Raw genomic sequence first — 21,579 nt, forward strand, 5'->3', positions numbered from 1 at the left:
TACGCAAAAAATATCCTAATGCACCAACCACATTACACAAAATCAACATATGACACAAAATAACAAAGTAATTATTAGTAATAGTAATTAAAAGACTTTACTGTAACTTTTAACATAAACATTGAACTATGGTACTCAATCAGTCAAGTCTTAAAATGTGAGATTGATTCATTGACAACCTAATACCTATTATAAGTTTGTAAAACATAACATTTGCAGAAATATGCAGTAAAGATATAGCAAAAAAACAACATTAAACACAAGTCACTGAATATTTTGAATTAAATTACAAAACTATACTTAAATATAATACAAATTTTGGTTTTTGAGATCAATCAGCGACATGATGGACAAAAATATTTCTTTATCCCCTTTTTTACACAAGCACACTCTTCATGCACCCAACATTTACATACTAGACATTGTATCATGTCTTCAATCGAGCATAAAACACAAATCTTACAAAACCACTTTTCCAACTCTTCTTGTGGAACGTCTTTAACAGCTTTAACTTTTTTAGTTTTTTGTTTAAAATTCGTTGCTTTTGATTTAGCTTTATTTTTGGCTGCTTCTAATTCCCTTTTGTATGGAGATGACGTTAGTTCTAACGCACGTTGGGGTTTACGGCTTCTTTTTCTTAGCTCTTGAATAACCTTCTTTGCACATGGAGATATACTAGCTATTTGGAAATCGGAACTAGTGCTTGGACCTGGTTGTTTGCTGGGTTCTGGTCTGCTGGTAGTAGCTGTTGAAACTGACTGATCAGTAAGAGCATGAATTTCTGAATCTGAATGGGTAGCTGATACAAGTGGCTGAAGTTCATTTTCTGTTTGATTTTCAGAGCTAGTGCCCATATCAGGACAAGTTTGTTCCTCCAGAGAACATTGAATTTGTCGCCGTCTTACTTGTCTCAATCCTTGAATAGCTTTATTTGCACCTAAAGATTCACCTGTTATTGGTACTTCGGAGCTAGTGCTTAGAATTGATTGATTGTTTCGATCATGTGCAGTATGTTCAGCTGAATGAACATCAGACGCGATAAGCTGCAGAGCATTTTGTGAATGAGATTCAGAGCTATGACTTAAATCTGGATGGTTTTGACTTGGTCCTGGATTTTGCTCCATAAGCCTGATGGTATTTGTTGTTCTTGTAGCATCTGGTATCAAATAGAAGGGATCTACATCCATGTTCTCGTCATTACTTTGAACTTCATTATTGTGGTCGTCCGTTGTTGTGATGAACTCGTAGTCTTGGAAAATGTCTTTGTTTAGTGGCCAAATACCACATTTCTCAAATCCACTTACAGCATTTCCTACAGATGCTGCTCGGGCATAAGCTCTTCCAAAAAGCATCGAGATCTGAAATGCTGTAACGCATCGCCCAGGGTTACTGCGCAACCATTTTTCCGTCTCATCTATAAAATAATAGCTCAATGGTCTGAAGAAAGATGTGTCAAGTGGTTGAAGTTTATTTGAAGTGTGTGCGGGAAGTGATAGTAGCACAACATTGTGGTTTTTCGCATATTCAATAGCTTCTAGGTTTTTTGTGTGGCTTGTGTGCCCATCAAGTATCAAAAGGACCTTCTTTTCAGGAGATGGCTTTACAGTTTCCACAAAGTGCTGAATCCAGACAAAGAAAATTTCTTTGTTTATATAACCACTGTCAGGATTAAATGCGAATATTGAGCCCGGCGGTGCACCATCTTGTAGCTCATCTTTAGCACGTTTCCGTTTGAAAATGATGAGTGGAGGAATAAAATTCCCAGATGCGCTTGCACAACATACAGCTGTTGTAGTGGTGCCACGTTCACCACTCGTAATAGCCCCAACTTGATGTTTCCCTCTCTGCGCCAGTATTTTTCTGGGTTTTCTTTGAACCGTAGAGAGGCCTGTCTCATCTACGTTAAAAATATTTCTTGGATCGTTTATACCATGTTCGTCCATAACTCGTTCTAACTTTTCAAAAAAGTCATTCACTGTTGGTTTATTAAAGGCTGTAGCTCTATTAAACGAAGTTGCTCTTGGTTGTCTCAGACTTATTTCAGGATGACGCTTTAGAAATCCATAATACCATTTTTTACCGGCCATTTCTTTTTCTTTATTAAATCTGTGCTTCAAACCATTTTTCTCTGCTATTTTAAAAGCCAAACTTCTGACGTCAGTTGGTATGATGCCGTATAAACAACGTTCCATCTCCAAAATATGATTTACTAACTTTTTTTCCAAATCGGGTGTGAGATCTCCTTCGGAGCCTACAATCTGCTTTTCCCCTTTAGCTTTCACATTCTTGCTGTCAAATCTTCTTTTTAACGTTGCTTTAGGCACACCAAATATCCTGCTAGCTTCATTCAAACCAGCTTCTTTCTTACTCAAAGCCAACAATGCTAATTTCATGCTGCCTTCATTCCACTTATAATAGTGGCCTCGCTTCGCCATGCTAAAACAAAAAAAAGAAATAAAATTACTATTTTAGAAGTTTCTTTGATTGGACCGGTTCAATGGGAGAAACTTACATGGGTCCATTGATGGCAACTCACTGTGATCGCAATCAAAACAAAATTTAAAAATAAGTTTAAATATTTTGTGGCATGTTATTAGTAAGTTAGCCGAACAGATAAATATGCCAAGCTAATAAAAATAATTGAGTTGAAAATACCTTACAAATCTGTACTTACATGGTTAAGAATGTCGCATTAATTTTACATCGGGAGCTCGTGAAACACACCGACGTACGTCCTGCCTCAACGAAGCCTGCGGCGGCACTGAAGGTTGAGGGGCCGGGTGCGGGGTCAAATAGCTAGCGTCTTGTTATAACGGACTATTTTTATGACTGTTGGTTTTAGAGAAACCTAAGTGGTCCAAACAAAGCGCTGGTCCAATGATTGCAACCTTACCCTATATCTTATGACAAACTAGATAGGTACAAAATATTCTTTCCGTGTAAAATATCTGCTTACGAAACTGCTGAAGTCTGAAACAGTGATGTTAGTGCTTTTGATTATATTTTAACGTTTAAATTTTATACTAGGTAGGTACTTAAGTAGGTAGGTACGTATAGGTAAAACTTGTTTTTAGTATTCAAGATATTACATAAAATTAAATAAGTAATAGGTTTCAAAAAGTAAATAGGTAAGTCTATCTAGGTACCTATATTTTTCGTAAAATAGGTGATTGTCTTGTCTCTGAAGAGTAGACTATTATCAAGTAGGTAGGTATGTCTTATAGTTAGTAACGTAATTTTTAAAGTATGCCAAACTCTGGTAACTCCTTAATTGGGAAGCGTAGACCCAACCGGGTTAGTCCAGATACAGGCAGATCCTCTATAAATTACGAGAATAAATCCCGGGAAAGAAAAATTGCCCTCTAGAGCACATAATTCTTTCCTTGTCACAATCCCTCCTTATCTACGGCCAATACCGGATTACAATGCGATTTTTATTTCATGCCGTATTTACCTACCTACTGTTGTATTTTCTATGTGTTTTATTAGCTGCCTTTGCACGTATGTACGTTGGATACTTGGCCGCTGGAAAGCTTATCTTTTATGACGTAAACAACTTCTTTTTTGTAGAGTTCAGTCGTAAATAAAATATATAAGGCTCCAGTCAATTTACATAGATAAATAAGTTGTTTGTCTTCATACTTCATAATGATTTTATACTGTGTATACCTATATACCTTGATAGTACTTATAGGTACCTTTTATAATATATTGTTGCTTCTTACAGGATTCTTACATTCATTCTTGCTTAGAAAGATACATTATCTTTCTATCCACTTAATGAAGCAGTAACAAGTAAGTAGGTAGTTTGGGGGTCGTAGTTACTCGCGTCCGTAGGCAGTACCAAATCAGGTTTGAATCCTCATTACCCTACACGTGACCTCTGGGTGGTGCTAAACGAGTAACTTAACTTAGGTGGTAGGCATCAGCCGTGGCTAGAGTAACCACCCATCGAGCAAAGCCGTGCCGCCAAGCGACCTGTCTTCTGGTCACGTCATAGGGCACGTCGTGTTCCGGTACGATGCTCGTAGTAGCCAGTCCGAGGGGGGTGGGTATGTACAGTTGCGCTGCGTTTGGTGACAGGACCCAATTTACGAAGTGGCTACACCGGACGTCTCGACCTGGAGGGTAGCGGGATCCGAAGCACGGTTAACCGCTGGCCGACCGCAGGCAGTAGGGGGCCCAACTAGTAGGTTCGCCACCTATGAAAGGCTGCCCCGCCACCTCGCGAAAAATCCTGGGATGGCCTCCATCGTGCCGGTTGGCGACCGGAGAGAGGACCCGATGGCAATTCCCAGGGGGGTTCGGGCGTCCCCGCAGTCTCCAGTCGAGCCTTCCAGCTGTGTGGTTTCTTCAAAAATCGCGATGTCTAAGAACGTAGCGCCTCGTACAACTGCCACTCCCCCTCCTATTCACCCCTTTTTTAAACAATGAAACACAATAAGAAGAACAGAAAGTTTAAGCAGCGGCAGCACTTCCTCTCGCTCAAAGTGCACCTCACAAACATCCGAGGACTGCACTCTAATCTCCTTGCAGTCCACCACCATCTGGAGACTGAGAAGCCGCACTTGTTGTTCCTCACGGAGACGCAAATAGGTAACCCAGCAGATGCGTCATACTTGCAATACCCCGGATATTCTCTAGAGTGCAATTTTAGACCGCACGCTGGGGTTTGCTTGTATGTTCGTAATGACGTATGCTGTCGGCGTCTTCGGAATTTAGAGGTGCCCAACCTTTCTGTCTTGTGGTGTCTTCTAGACTCTGGCTACGAGCAAACGCTTTATGCTTGTGTCTATCGTTCCCATAGTGGTGATAAAGAGACAACCAAACTTTTTCAATACCTCAGTGAAACGGCTGACGTTGTCCAGCAACGGTATCCTTCAGCTCAACACGTTTTTCTAGGGGACTTTAATGCCCACCATCAAAACTGGCTATTCCCATTCCAGAAAACCGACCACGCGGGAAGAGAGGCATATAAATTTGCCCTTTCCTATAATCTCTCCCAGATGGTCCTTGAAGCGACAAGGATTCCTGATGTTGATGGACACACTCCCAACTGTCTTGACCTATTGCTGACTTCTGATCCAGACCGATACTCAGTTTCTATCGCGGCACCTCTAGGCTCATCTGATCATTGCCTGGTGAGGTCTGTTTCAAAATACTGTCCTCCCGTCTCTAACTCTGGATGCAGGAGAAGAGTGTGGAAGTATAAGTCAGCCAATTGGGATGAGATGCGTCATTTTTTCGCATCTTATCCTTGGCAGCGGTCTTGTTTCTCCTCCGATGATCCGTCGAGCTGCGAATCCTCCATCTCAGAGGTGATACATCAGGCAATGGAGTACTTCATCCCATTTTCTGACGTATCCCTCAATGGCAAAACCCCACGGTGGTACAATGCTGAATGCGCCCAATCTGAAGCCCGCAAACAATCAGCATTTGTAGCTTGGGTGAACGCCCGAAATCGTAAAGCTCCGGACATGCAAACAAAAAAGAAGGAATTCAATGCTGCTACCAAGTCTTATAAGAGAGTTTTAAAAAAGGCTCGATTTAACCGCACTAAGCGCATCGGGAACAAAGTGGCTTCATACCCAAGCGGTAGTAAAGCTTTTTGGTCCCTTGCTAAATCGGTTGAATCGAACTTCTGTCGCCCTTCACTGCCGCCGCTGCTCAAACCTGATGGATCGCTTGCTTTCGCAGCGCCCGAGAAGGCAAATTTGCTCGCTTCTCGGTTCGCTAAAAGTTCGCATCTAGATGCGGGAGATGCCTGTCCACCTAACATCCCAATGTGCGACTCCACAATGGCGGAGGTGCGCATCCACCAAAAAGATGTTCTCAAAACTCTCCGCTCTCTAGATGTGAACAAAGCCAGCGGTCCTGATGGGATTCCAGCAATTGTCCTGCGGAACTGTGCCCCAGAATTAGCTCCTGTATTGACACGCCTGTATCGTCTCTCGCTAAGCAAAGCTCGAGTTCCCAAATCCTGGAAGATCTCTAACGTACAACCTGTGCCAAAAAAAGGCAGTCGTGCTGACCCGGCGAATTACAGACCTATTGCCATCACCTCCTTACTCTGTAAGAGCTTGGAGCGCATAATAAACACGAAGCTCCTGGCATACCTAGAGATCAACGACCTTCTCTCAGACCGTCAATATGGGTTTCGCCAGAAGCGGTCTGCCGGAGATCTCCTAGCGTATGCCACCCATGTCTGGGGTGAGGCCATAGAGAAGCATGGAGAGGCATTAGCTGTCTCTCTAGATATTTCTAAGGCTTTCGATCGGGTCTGGCATGACAGCCTTCTTAGCAAACTTCCGGCATACGGTCTTCCCTCGAGCTTGTGTGATTGGATTTCTGACTTCCTGAGCGAAAGATCCTTCCGGGTAGTCATAGATGGCTGCTCGTCTGAACTCATGGTTACCAATGCCGGTGTTCCTCAGGGGTCTGTTCTCTCCGCTACTCTCTTTCTGCTGCATATAAACGATCTGCTACGACCCGGAATCGTTGGGTACGCAGACGACAGCACAGTAATGGAGAGATACATATCCAGTCCACGTGCTAGTAGTTCTGAGATCAATGAACTCAGGGAGGCAATGGTACTGCGGTTAAACTCTACCCTGAAATACGTTTCTGATTGGGGTGATGCCAATTTGGTAGAGTTTAACGCTACCAAGACGCAGGCGTGTCTACTCACAGCTAAACGGAGTCCTTTTACCTTGACTCCCACTTTCCGGAATGTATCTATTAATATCACCGATCATATTGATCTCCTAGGTCTCGACGTGTCTGCTAACATCAACTTCGGAAGATCCATCGAAGCCAAAGCCAAGACCGCCGCAAAAAAACTAGGCATTCTTAACAAGGTCAAACAGTACTTCACGCCGCGCCAACTGATAACTTTGTATCAAGCACAAGTCAGGTCGTGCATGGAGTACTGCAGTCACCTCTATGATGGCTCCGCTAAATATCAACTAGCAGCTCTGGATGCCGTTGATCGTCGAGCTAGGAGACTTGTAGGCGAAGACTCTCCTTTGTTGGCGAAACTTCATAGTCTCGATCACCGCCGTAAGGTCGCTGGCTTATCGGTGTTTTATAGGATATATTTCGGAGAGTGTGCACAGGAACTTTTCGATCTTGTCCCTCCTTCACCATTTTACCACCGAACCGCAAGACGTCGGGCGAGTTTCCATCCTTATGTCGTCGACATTCCATCTACACGCACGAAACGTTTTGCGTCTTCATTCCTCATACGCATGGCTAAGGTTTGGAATACTCTTCCCCGATCTGTGTTTCCTACCAATTACAATCCGGGTATCTTTAAAACAAGAGTGAATAGGCACCTTCTAGGTAAACGCGTCACATCTTAGACCACATCATCACTTTCCATCAGGTGTGATTGTGGTCAAGCGCTTGCCTATCGTGAATAAAAAAAAAAAAAAAAAAAAAAAAAAAAAAGGTAGGTTCTTAGGTAAAAGAAGAAATAAAAGGTTTTTTATCCATGGATGGAATTTTAAATTTTTTAAAGATCTATTTTTCAGCTCTACATTTTTAAATAAAAACTAGCGAGGTAACGAGCAGGCGGGAACTTATTTTGCAAGAATTCTTACATTACCTTAGGTATTTACCTAAGTACTTATTGATTGATACAAATACAAATATACAAATACAAATAATTTATTTCCACAAAAGATTAATAACTAAGTACAATTAAATTTACATCTTATTAAATACCTACAATCCTAAGTACCTACAACAAAGTGAACTGTAAGCATATACAATTAGTAAGATAACTTAGTTATTACTTTAGTTAGATACAGCACTTAAAAAGCGTACCTAACAACGAAAGCGTACCTACCTACTTACCTAAGTTTTTAGAATTGTACCTATACTAGAAAGTATCATCAAAATGAGGTCATTCGTTTTCGAAATAATAGCAAACATAGTAGGTGGGTACCTAAGTACTAGGTAAGTACATTCTTACATACTTAGATTGGTAAACCTCCATTTTTGTAATCGGTTAAATCTGGTTATGTTTGTGGTAGGTCCTATCTACATACAACATCTACGTACTCTACGCCACTTCAAAGTATTGTGGTTCTAACAATAAGTTGACTATCATCCCCCATAGGTACAGACCGATTTAAGCCAAAATATTATGTCCTTTTATAACACCCCCGACGATCCAAAGTATTTGAGTTTTCCAAAACATCATTTTCAAATAAATAATTATGTATTTAGGCAACGTCCATCTTGACAGCTTGACATTTGTCTATTGACATAATATTATGAACCTAACGGTTATCTAACCTTCTTTTCTACAAGAAAATTAGAAAAGAGCTGATAACTCTTAAACGGCTGAACCAATTTTTTTAGATTATAGCTAAGAACACTCTCGATCAAGCCACCTTTCAAACAAAAAAAACTAAATTAAAATCGGTTCATTCGTTTAGGCGCTACGATGCCACAGACAGATACACAGATACACAGACACACAGATACACAGATACACACGTCAAACTTATAACACCCCTCTTTTTGGGTCGGGGGTTAAAAATGTACACACAAATTGATCAATCACTAGGTATAGGTACCTATGGTAACTAATATTTTATACTTGTAACAATATGATCTAATGGACAATGACAAATGCATCCCTTTGTTGCGAAAATTGAGATGTCACTGTTACGTGGGGTAGCCAATATTTATGTTTTTTTTTCAGTACACTTTCTAGTTTTTTAACTTTAAGTATAGACTTACACTTGACTGCAAACATACCTAGGTACTGACTTCATAATATAGTAGGTAACTGATAAATAGTGAAGTGAAATTGCATGTTTTTCCTTGTTTTGCGCTACTTAAGTACCTTTTTTTTTTTTTGTTGACGCTGGGAAATGCATTTACGCATCCCCCCCGGAAGCTAGCCAGCCAGCCGTGAGGCAGCCAGCCAGCTGAGGGAGGGTATGTGGGACTCGCCGGCCGAGAGGCGACCGGAATACCCACTAAACCCCAGCGGCGCTACTGCGCGTCGCCTGGCGACTGGGTCACGGGAACGCCGAAGCAAACAACCGCGACCCAGCCAGCGACGTCTGCCGAGGCAGACCCTCCACCGGAGACCTGCTACTTAAGTACCTACCTAGATACTAATGAGATACCTATACTTACTAAGCACACATTTAAATCTGTCCTTCCAGTAGCCAGGGGATGTTTTTATTCAATGTCAAGTTAGCCCTTGATTTACCCGGGATTTTAAAAACGAAGTCGTGGGCATCAAAAATAACTTTGGTACCAGGTACTTAGCTACTAATTTCTTAGTTAATTCTATAGGCTAATACGTAGTACCCGACAGGTCGAGATGGCAAGCGAGGTACGAGGCGGGGAGACGTCACCCGCGCTATCCCACACCGAATAGGGATGACGACTACTTACTAGTCAAATCAGTGACTCTAATCAAACGTCAAAACGCTCGCTTAGTAAGGGAGCTTGTATGAAATTCACAGATGTGACGTCATAAACATTTGACGTAATTTTACGTACTTTATTATTTAAATCGATAGTTAAAAATATTTAGCAAACTTAAAACTAACAGCGGACGTGGATTTGCCGATATTTGGAAGACCGTATATTTAATAATTCCTAACTTGTAATTTATTTTTGACCTAGGCATCATCCCAATTAGCGTGATCTAAACAGACCTATGTGTGTTAGGCACACTCATATTCAAATTCAAATTCAAATTATTTTTATTCAATTAAACTTTTACAAGTGCTTTTGAATCGTCAAAATAATCTACCACTGGTTCGGAATGCTGTTCCTACCGAGAAGAACCAGCAAGAAACTCGGCGGTTGCTCTTTTCAAATGTACAATTTACAATAATATGCCATACTGTATACAAGCAATTGCAGCGCCGTATATTGCTGGAGCGAATCAAATCCAAGCTTTTTTGTCATTTACATAATCTTCGATTGTATAATAAGCTTTTTCCAGGAGCATACTTTTAATAGATTTTTTAAACTTGTGTAAAGGCAAGTCTAAAATTGATTGTGGAATTTTATTATAAAATATTACACTCATTCCCACAAACGATTTTCCCACTTTCCTGAGGCGGAGCGTAGGATATGCGAGCCTATTACGGTTTCTAGTTTGCCGGTCGTGGAAATCACCGATTTTTTTGTAACTATGAATGTTTTGTCGTACAAAAATTATATTAGCGTAAATATATTGAGAAGCTACTGTAAGAATACCTATTTCCTTAAATTTCTCTCGTAGGGAATCGCGCGGTTTTAAATTATAGATTGCGCGTATTGCCCTTTTTTGTAATACGAAAATTTTTCCAATATCTGCCGCTTTACCCCATAGTAAGATTCCGTAAGACATAATACTGTGAAAATAGGCAAAATATACAATTTTTGCAGTTTCCACATCAGTTATCTGTCGAATCTTTCTAACAGCGTAAGCAGCAGAGCTGAGTTTACCAGCAAGTGTTGATATATGGGCGTTCCATTGAAGCTTTGCATCTAAAGTTATCCCTAGGAACACGGTAGTTTCTTCTACTTTCAACATATCATTATTTACCATTAAATTAAAATCATTTGCCGTCTTAGTATTGGGCAATGCGAATTCGACACACTTAGTTTTCTTTGCATTTAAAAGCAAATTATTAACAGTAAACCAATGAGTAACCTGCGATATGGTTCTATTTACATCGTCAAAATTATTATAATTTCTATCGACTTTAAAAATCAAAGACGTATCATCAGCAAATAGTACAATATCGCAATCATTTTGGACGAAATATGGTAAATCGTTTATATATACCAAAAACATGAAGGGACCTAAGATAGAGCCTTGTGGAACACCCATTAGTGAGGCTGATCCGGATGACTTCACATCATTTACACATACAGTTTGTATACGATCACTGAGGTAGGACGCAATGAGACTAAGCGCAGAGTCTTTGATTCCATAGTGGTTCAATTTAGCCAAGAGAGTCTCATGCGAAACGCAATCGAATGCTTTAGACAAATCACAGAAAATTCCAATAGCATTCTGTGAGTTCTCCCATGCATCGAATATATGCTTTAAAAGCATTGCGCCCGCATCGATTGTTGATCGACCTTTAGTAAAACCATACTGCTCCGAATGAAGTAATTTATTCAGATTAAAGTGCTGGAGCAGTTGGTTGAGCATAATTTTTTCAAATATCTTGCTAAAAGTCGGTAAAATTGAAATTGGCCTGTAATTATTTGGGTCAGTTTTACTACCCGATTTAAAAAGAGAAATTAATTTACTGTATTTCATAAGATCTGGAAAGGATCCTGAATCTACGGACTCATTAAAGATTAGAGCAAGATATGGAGCAACAATATCAATAATATTGCTGATTACTTTTACTGAAATTCCCCATAGGTCTCCGGTTTTTTTGTACTGTAGCGATTTGAATACTTTAACAATATCATATGGGGTAACGTGTTCAAATTTAAATAATACACTGCACTCAGAAACATTGCTCCTTAGAAGAGTGTAGGCTTCCGCTGGCGACGAGTTAAGGGAACTGGTAGTGGTAACTGGAATGTTTCGAAAAAAGTCCTCAAATACGTTTGCTATTTCTAAGTCGGAGTCAGTAATATGGTTGTTAATTTTAAGTTCCAATTTATTATTTTCCACTTTACGTTTCCCAGTTTCATCTTTGATGATATCCCAAGCTGCTTTGATTTTATTATCAGAATTAATAATTTTCTGTTTTATGTGAATTGACTTAGCTTGTATGCAAACATTTCTAAATAATTTTGAATAATTTCTTACATACTGAACAAATGTTGGAGTATAATTATATTGCTTTTCTGCATACAAGTCAAACAGCTTGTTCCTACTTTTATAAATGCCAGCAGTAGCCCACTCACTAAATTTAAGATTTTTAAACAATCTTTTTTCTAGGTCATAGGTTCATAGGTCTGTTTGTCCTAAAACCTAAGCTATTTTTATACTATAGTTATATTACAGTCCTAGGTTTCTACAGCTAGTGTCCCGTTTCTTAAGTTTTAGAGATGGATCCTCTATTGCAAAGCAACAATCGTACAAATTCGCAAAAATATCCCAAAAGTATGTCTGGCAGAAATATTTTGACAGCATAATGAATAGGCAGGTATCGGCCGTGACAGGCTAATGGTGCTTTAATAGATATCTAAGGCACCGTGACTATAGATTGGCATTTTCGAAACACGTCGAATTTTTTCGAGAGCAGCCTGATTTTACTTTCATTTCGATGAGTTATGGGTACAGCGGTAATTATATTATTTAGAACTCCAAACACCACTATCGCTACCGAATAGGTAACTAAGTAAGTAGGTACTCACATGTACCTACCTAACTTTTACTAATAAACAATATATGTACTTACATAATTATACTACGGCAAAAAAATTGTACCTACCCTCTATGGCTAGGCGAACCGTTGTAAGAACAATAACGACAGAGAAAGGATACAATAATACAATATGCTAATGTTATAAATGCGAAAGTTTGTCTGCCTGTCTGTCTGTTAGCTATTCACGGCCCAGCAGATAAACAGATTTTGATGAAATTTCGTACTTACAGAACTCTGTAACTCTGTTGAAGCTAACTAGCTTACATCCTGAAGACAGACATGGCTACTTTTTATCCCGGAAAATCAAAGAGTTTCCACGGGATTCCCGTTAAACCAATTTATATGAAATTTGGTACAGAGGTAGCTTGCATCCCGGAAATTGACATAGGCAACTTTTTATCCCGGAAAATCAGAGAGTTCCCCACTAGATTTTTTAAAAACCAAATCCACACGGACGAAGTCACGTGCATCAGCTAAGTAGTAACATAGCTATATCTTTCACACAAAGGTTCAACGAAGCTATCTAGACTATAGACAGAGCCATCATGCGGTAAGTGCGGGACGCAGGAGCGACCCGAACTGGCCTACGTAGTTAGGGGCCCTAAGTTGAAGGATTGCAGTGGTCGTCATTTACCTACCACGCGAACGAGATCAAAGGTGTCGGACTACTGCGTCTCTCTTTACACTGTACCATAATGGGTACCCAATCTATACTAATAAATAAAATTGGAGTGTCTGTCTGTAATTTCGAAATAACTACCTCATATTAAGCTCATATGGTTATTTGAACGATACCAACACTGAATCACACGTTTTTAAAATTTTTGTCTGTCTGTCTGTCTGTCTGTCTGTTTGAAAAGGCTAATCTTTGCAACGGCTGAACCGATTTTGACGGGATTTTCACAGACAAGTAGAGGATTGACCAGGGTGTAACATAGGCTACTTTTTTAACCGACTTTCAAAAAGGGAGTTGTGTTTTTCTACCTATGTACACCGAAATCTCCGAGATTTCTGAACCGATTTGCGTCATTTCTTTTTTAATCGATTGAGGAACTTTGCGACATTGTTTCATAAAAAATTTGGAGTCCAACTCCTCAATCCTGATGCTGCAGGGGATCCACACGGGCGAAGCTGCGGGCATCAGCTAGTTTTGCAAATAAAAATGAATTCTCAATGATTGCTTTTTGATTTACGAGTAGGTACACACACGAATCACTACGCGCCTATTTATTATGACTATTATCTAGTTTTTCCATTAATTGCGCAACAAATGCGGTGACATAGCATTGTATGTGATTTATTGGTTCCTATTGTTGGCTAGGGGCTACACCTCAGACCAACGAGTATAGTAGAAGGAGCACACCTATATACTTTGTATGGGATTATTAATTAGATGGTGTACCTATACATACAAGTGTAAATTAAAAATTTATAACACCCCCGACAATTGAAGGTTACATTAACTAGATAAAAAAAATTTAAAAGAAAAATAAAACCGACTTCAAAAACCACAAGCACTAAAAAGTAAAAAATAATTTTTGTTTCTACACGTGTAATGTGCCTAGGTATGAAGTCGAGCGAGCATAATAAAACAAAATTAGAAATCCAATTGTGAAGCTCGCCCGACTTCATACCATTAGGTAAAGTTTATCTGGTGGTTGTAAATCAGGGCCTTACTTTAAACTTGTAAAATTTTTCAAAGCCAGGAAAAATTATCACTGAATAGTGAACGTGTTTCATTTTCCATAACTCTAATTCTTATCTATGTTTTACGTTTAGTCTGTGACTGAAAGTTGCAACGCAGCGTGCAGTAATGGCGCTATTTATTTACTTTGTTATGGAGATTATTTATTTATCTGCCCTAAGAATACATTGTTGACCACTCTTTGTGAGCTTTGGTGGCTTTCAAAAGCTTTCATTGCTACTTGTATCTAACAATATAAAAACACGTTGTATGTGCGAATTGAGTCAACAATGAAATATTTATTTTGGTTAGATATCTCTTTGGTGCAGTGGTCAGCGCTAAGTGGAAAGTCCTGCGGGGTGATTCGCTAACTCAGTGATCAACACCAGAGTGAACTAGAGTGAGGGAACTCTCGGTTTGATCCTGAATCTGAGATGATTAGTCTGGTGGGTGGCTTCGGCCGTGACTAGTTACCAACCTACAGGCAAAGCCGTGCCGTCAAGCGCTATAGCGTTGCGGTAAGTAGGTACGATGCCGTGTAAAAGCTGGCATAAGTACATACCCCTCTGTGGCTATCATTCAGTGATGATCATCACTAAGTTAGCTAATAACCGCACTAGGTTCGATTTCCGGGATGACTCATTTACGAATTTATAGGTAGTTAGTGGCTTAGGCAAAACTAAGTACTTAGGTAGGTAGGTAGGTACTTAGCTGATGCCCGACATCGTCTGGTTCGTATGGATTTAGGTTTTGAAAATCCCGTGGGAACTCTATGATTTTTCAGGATAAAAAGTAATGCCACTCTCTAGGTTTTTACAGGTAGCTGAGTATATACCTACCTATGTAAAAATCATGTTTCTACTCTTTTCTTTACTTGAAATTCCTTAGATAGGTATTTCAATAAAATGCTTGATTTAAACTTTGTTTGTGCATATTTACGCAAAATATTTCCACATGCAACAGAAAGTAATTTGCGTTGTAAAAAAAAACAAATGCCTTTCATCTGGCGCTTAGTTTGATGCCTTTGTCTACACCAGACACACAAAGATATGCCCCGTTTGCCACAGATTATAACAAAGAAAGGAAAGGCTACTAGATTTTTTCTCTATTGTTTGACCAAGGCTTACAATGGAATGTTTAATCCGAGGGCGATAGGCGAAACACAAAAGATACAAATACGTATATGGCATGGAGTACCTACTATTATTTTTATCACGTGTATGTTATTAAACATTGTTTATGTATAAATCCTGCTATACACATAAGACTCAAAGTCAATCCTAATCGGAACCTAATAAAGCTATTTGCCACACTTTAGGATAAGAGATCGCCGAATAACTAACTGTAGATACTCACCTACCATTACTATAAACTAACAAGCAAAGTCAATAACATCCTCATCTTATTATCTGTCTACGGACGTCCAATGTAGAACATACGAGTAGGTCTTCCGTGAGCGGCGTCACCACTCCGTGTCCTCATCCTTCCAGTCGTTCGCTTCACTTAATTTAAAGTAGGTACCTAATAGTTTCTAATATAACTAAGTAGGTACTTACCTACTTAGATAGGTATTAAGTTATCATAGCACCACTTGATAGAAAACCTCAGTTAGATCGAAAGAATGAATAAATTGCACAAGCGACTCCGCATTTTCTGCCCAAACAAACAATAGCGAAGCCTATAAATCAATAAGGATTCGAAACAGTGCATCTCAAATAATATGACGGACAGTGCCACACAGCGCGCTCCCAACCTCCCCATCGCTCAGCTACCTAAAAGAAATTAAAGTGTCTGTTTGTTTCAATTTTGTTTGTCTGTCCTGCCCTCTTAGTGCTAAAATCGTGATTTTCATATTACTGCTACGTACCTATACAATCACAGTTTTTGTGATTGACAAATAACATCGTTGCTCAATATAAGCTAAGTAAGTATCGACAGCTTACAGATAGAGTGCTCATCATTTGATTAATCGAGGTGATCAAGATCTAAGCTTTCTGCTGGTCAATTGCAGAAAAGCTGCATCGCAACAGTCATTGCTGCAACCTCATTTGTTGTGATTGGCTGGATATGTGATATTCTTGTTGCAACTTGCAACCATGCATTTCAGCCAATAGTGAGAAAGAGTCAGTCATTCAGAGGTGATTGCGGCCGTTCGTAGCACTGTATCACAAACTACAGTCACTATCACAAACAGCAGATAAATAAGTTGGCAGGCCCACGTCCTATACGGTAGGCCTTCTGGCTAATCTTTGAAACGGCAATACTTAGGTACATAATATTAAATATGTCAGAATTTTCTTAGGATGTGTGGAGGAGTAGGTAAGCAAGGATTTTCAGAAAACTTTAATCCATGCAGACAAAGATGTGCGCTAAAGCTAGTCTCGAATAATATGATGAACAAAGCCATACAGTACGCACCGTGAAACATCCCCATTGCACGCTCTATTAGCTGCATTAGCATTGGACACGGCCGCCTTGTTACCAAACACGAAGCCCCGAAAAGCGAAAACAGACATATTTATTGCAATACGAGATAATTTAACGATGTGAACGCGATCCGGCCGCGGTAATTCGGTCAAAGTTTAATTCGTTGACAAAGATTACGGGACTTTCTAATCGCCTGGGCGTGAGTTTGAGTGCGTAATTTCAATTTTATGATCGGCGAAATTGTGGGAGGAACGCGCACCGCTCGTGCCGACGCGATTATTTCGCAGTAAACTTAATGAAGAAAAGTCGTAATTTTTTTTATGCACCAAAACATGAAAAAGCAACGTTTGTGCTTTTCGGAGGGAGGCTTGCCTAGCTATGCCTTTCACAATTGATGTCAAAACCACCCCTAACATAATACTTACTTAAATGTTAAAACGTATAGTATTTAAAATATACTCTACCTATTCGTTTCTCACAACTTTTTAAAGTTTTCATTATCAAAGCTAGCCAAAGTTAAAATAAAGTTTGATTGATCTATTTTTAACCAACTTTTTTGCCCCTAATTCTAGGTCAACAGGAAGTTTTGATTCCCATTTTTGACAGACGCGACAGATAGATAAATAGACAACGAAGTGATCCTTTAAAGGTTGCTTTTTTCCTTTTGACGTAATGAACCCCAAAAATTACGCGTTGAAGTCATGTTGGAATACATATTATGATGTAAACAAACTTCTCAATATACCTACTTCAACAGAAATAAAACGCATAATATTTAAAAGGCGAGGGTCGATTAGCGACGGCTAATCACAGATTTGATACGGCTGCGTTACAGTTACGTAGATAAAACTAATGTAACCACCCCTACACTACTAGCTATTAGCTACAATCAATTAGATAACCGAATAGTTAATTTATTAGTGTACACCCATTTTATCTCAGCCTTTTATTTCCATGCTATACAGATTAAGGTCACAGTTATAAATAGATAGTTAAATTATTTTTATGGCTCATTTTATTGATCGAAACACGTCGGCATTCGGGATAACAACTATTGAAATTATACGATGGAAAATCAAGCTATGGTACACATTAGGAACCAACCTACTTACCTATGCGGCATCACCCCGTACTTACGTAGGCTGCGTAGTAATTAAAAAAACCGGCCAAGTGCGAGTCAGACTCGCCCACCGAGGGTTCTGTACTTGGATATTATTTCCGACATTTTGCACGATAAATCAAAAACTGTTATGCATAAAAATAAATAAAAAACTGTCTAAGAATGTACAGGTAAAGCCCTGTTCCCCACTTGGTATAGTTATCTTACTTTGAAAATTGAAACACATTTTTAATTGTTTTTGTGATGTAACCACAAATTCACGGTTTAGGGATTTTACCTGCCATGATCCTAGGTCAACGGGAAGTACCCTATAGGCTTTCTTGACAAACACGACAGACGGACAGACGTACCTACAGACAGACAACAAAGTGATCCTATAAGGGTTCCGTTTTTCCGTTTAAGGTACCTACAGAACCCTAAAAAATTGTATAATATTGTGCGAATGGAACTCGTGTGAACATGTAAGTTTGTTCGCACAATATTGAGAGATTTGTCATGTTATTTTAAGACCATGGACTTGATAAATTGAGTAAATGTAGTAAATTGTAAGTTTTAAACATAAAAAATAACAAATATTGCAATATTATTATGTAAACTTATCATTGAAATTGTTATGCACATATTTCAGAATGTGATTTTAAAATATCCGGTCAAATATGATTAAGTTGTAACAGTCGCTGATTTTCATGAATATTCATGAGCAAAATTATTTTTGAGATTAAATTAATAAATATGAGCTGTGTTCATTCATGTACACATTAAAGTCAAAATAAAGTCCATTTAACCATTTAATTAGGTATTAACTTCACAAACCTACTTAATGATATTTTGTTAAGTATTGTAACTTATTCGCAGATAGCGAAATTATAACCGATTGTGGTTTTTGAATGGTACCTACTTTGAGTTTTAATTTCGTGGAATTTTGAGTTGTCATTTTATACATTGAGCGGGTTTAAGTAGCTTAAAAGCTTCTTAGGTGGGTTATTTTTAAAACAGGGTTACCACCTGAAGTTTGGTACCCCAAATTACCCTAAACTCCTGTCAACATAAAAAGCCACAAGTCATACCTAAAGATTTCGCTATAAAACAGAGCGAAATCGCTAAAAGTGGACGTTTTGACGACGTGTCTACCAAAAATATTAGTCAATAGGCAGCTTATTTGTAAAACTCATTCAACACTTACCTATAGGTATATAGGTAGGTAAGTGCCGCAAATAATAATAGTTTATTTTTAGTTAAAAAGGTTTGCTATACTTACATGAAAAAGGCACTTCGTGCACCACAAACGGCAATTTTTCTCTACCTATTGTAGAGATTTTCCAAGAGACCAAGATAAATCAAATCTATACTAAAAACTGTGTAATTTTCCTCATACAAATCCGACGCAGGTGTGCGCATACCTACCTCTACTATTATAATATTATTTTCGAGCGACTCCTGCGTCGGCTTGGCAAAGAAACGTTAAATTTAATTAGATAGCGTCATCGAAGAGATGGGATGTATTCGGAAGTCGATCCTTATCTCGATCACCTTGCGAGCAAGGATGCTGTGATTTAGTAACCGAAATTGTTCCCAAAACCTTGTTACCTAATTAACTATAGATAAACAACTCGTCGACTTTTAGGTATAAGATACGAGCAGGTAAGTATGTAAAACTTTTTCTTTAAGAATGTTTAAAAAGAAAATTCGAATACGTGCCTATCATAAGGAACTACTAATCGTGTTATTATAATAATGTATAGTACCACTAACCTAATTATAATGAGCCAGTGAACTTTTCTTGAAGGCTTGTTCTTCATTTTCATAGGAAACGCAAAGAGCAACCGCCGAGTTACTTGCTGGTTCTTCTCGGTAGGAAAACGGTAGTCCAAACCTGTGTGTAGTGAATAAGTGACGATTCGAGAGCAATTGTAAAATTTTATTTGAATAAAAATCTTACAATGCAGTTACTGGCTATTTCTAAAATGCATGCCATAATGAACGACAGCATGGTATGTGAACCACATGTGAATATAGATATCTACCGAGTTTTAATCCGGCTAACTTCATGGTGTCATTATTTCGCTTGCGGGTAAGGGATTTGATCAAATCCAGGTTTTACCATTTCCCTGCGACTTGTCAATATCAGAAAAACATTTAAAACATCTTAAATACGTTTAATAACGTTACGTTACACATACCTAACTACTAGTTACTTACAACTTTTATCTAGCTATAGATTACCATAAACTATCATGATTTTTTAAAAATAAGCTCACGTAGAAGCTACTTTAAAAGTATCCTAAAAACGCAGTCTCCTCCGAACAGATCGGATAAACTAGCTCAAATATGTTAATGGCATGTGACACGGAATACAAAATTAACTATCCCGTATTCAAGGCGCGCAGGTAAATGCATCAAAATTAATTAAGGTGGGCACAGACCGCCCGCGCGCTACCGTCCCGGCGGGGCGTCCCGTGACGACTTCATGCGGATTCCGGGAACCCGGGATCTAGCCAGACCTATCCCCGTACTTACGAGGCTACGGGTTGTACGTGATGTCAATTACTGAATGTGAACTATATTATTATGAGATTTACGAATATAAATAAAAATAAAAAAGATACTTCTCGTTACTTACCTACTAAACCGGTAAAAAAATTATTAAGATTCCTATTCAAAATTCAAAATATTTTGATTCAATTAAACTTTCACAAGTGCTTTTGAATCGTCAAAGTAATCTACCACTGGTTCGGAATGCCGTTCCTACCGAGAATGACCAGTAAGAAACTCGGCGGTTGCTCTTTTCAAGTGTTCTATTGGTTTGGTTTGCCTATATTTGATTGACAGTGTGAATATTTTTTTACTTAGGTTGTTAAGATGGTTTATTTAATATGAACTGAGAAAGCGTGTGCGTGCCTTGTGGCCTAAAATAAGTAAAAGTCTGATTTACAAAGCTTCCATAAGTAGGTAGGTATGTACTTATATAGGCTTACCAAATATCTAAATAATAACTTTATTATTTGCGTTATTTCATTATCAACTCATCCCCCTGCCTATTAATAAAGACGGGTCTTCTCTCAGAATGCCTGCAGAATGGGTCTTTCTACAGAATGAGTTTAGGCCATAGTCCACCTCGCTGGCTAAGTAGACAGACTTCACAAGTAAGGCAGACTTCACATGAGATGAGAACATTATGGAGAATTACTTTCGGGCATTCCCTCAGATTTCCTCACAGTGTTTTCCTTCACAGGCAATTGAAATGAGTGACTGAGAAAAGTTAGAGATCGAACCCCAGAACCTCGAATAAGAGGCCAACGTTGTAACCGTTAACATTAGCTACCTACATCTTTCAAAATTGGTGAATTTATTTTACACTTCTAAACTATTATCAATTAATAACTATCGTAAAATAATTTCACTAAAGTAGCCTGCCTGCGCGTTAGCACTCTTTATAGTTAATTATAACTTTTAACAATATAAAAACATTAGGTATAATCAGAGATCGTTTCTCCTATCATACCGAATTAATTTTGGCACAAACACAAAAGGTAACATTTTTAACAGACCTAAAAAAAGTAGAGGCTCTAAGTTCAATATTAATGTTAAACTTAACCTACATTAATAGTCCAACGCCGACGGTCCATTAAATATACCAATAAATAGTAAATATCTATAAACTTTACGTTCCGCACTGAAAACCGAACTGTATCGTAGATCACAGCGCCAAAATATTTTTATTGACCATAAAATTTTCAGAACAAAACAACAAATCATTGGGGCAATTGTCTAAAAACATCAAAAGTCTGAGAGACGCAATGCGTAGCGCCACTAGGAAATAAGGCGTTTCGTACACGAAGCAACCCATATTCGGCGATTTTATTGCAAGTATTAGCCTCGGACTGAGTAAAGGTCATAGCACATTTAAACGACTCTGCTCCAACACCGCTCCCACCCAACACCGCCCTAAACTAAGGCGACTGCTCGCAGTCCACGCGGCGACAGCTAGC

The 21,579-nt window shown here is 38.8% G+C and overlaps 1 protein-coding gene across 1 annotated transcript; it reads right to left on the reverse strand.

Moving 5' to 3' along the window:
• Positions 1–335: 335 nt before the first annotated feature.
• LOC123866715 lies at positions 336–2,883 on the reverse strand. The gene is made up of 2 exons (XM_045908395.1): positions 2,675–2,883; positions 336–2,436 (listed from the first exon to the last, which is right to left on the reverse strand). Exon 2 carries the CDS (start codon positions 2,433–2,435, stop codon positions 336–338), a length of 2,100 nt encoding a protein of 699 aa, XP_045764351.1. The 5' UTR covers position 2,436; positions 2,675–2,883.
• Positions 2,884–21,579: the final 18,696 nt, after the last annotated feature.

Source organism: Maniola jurtina, chromosome 7, assembly GCF_905333055.1.
Source record: "Maniola jurtina chromosome 7, ilManJurt1.1, whole genome shotgun sequence".
Taxonomy (NCBI): Eukaryota; Metazoa; Arthropoda; class Insecta; order Lepidoptera; family Nymphalidae; genus Maniola; species Maniola jurtina.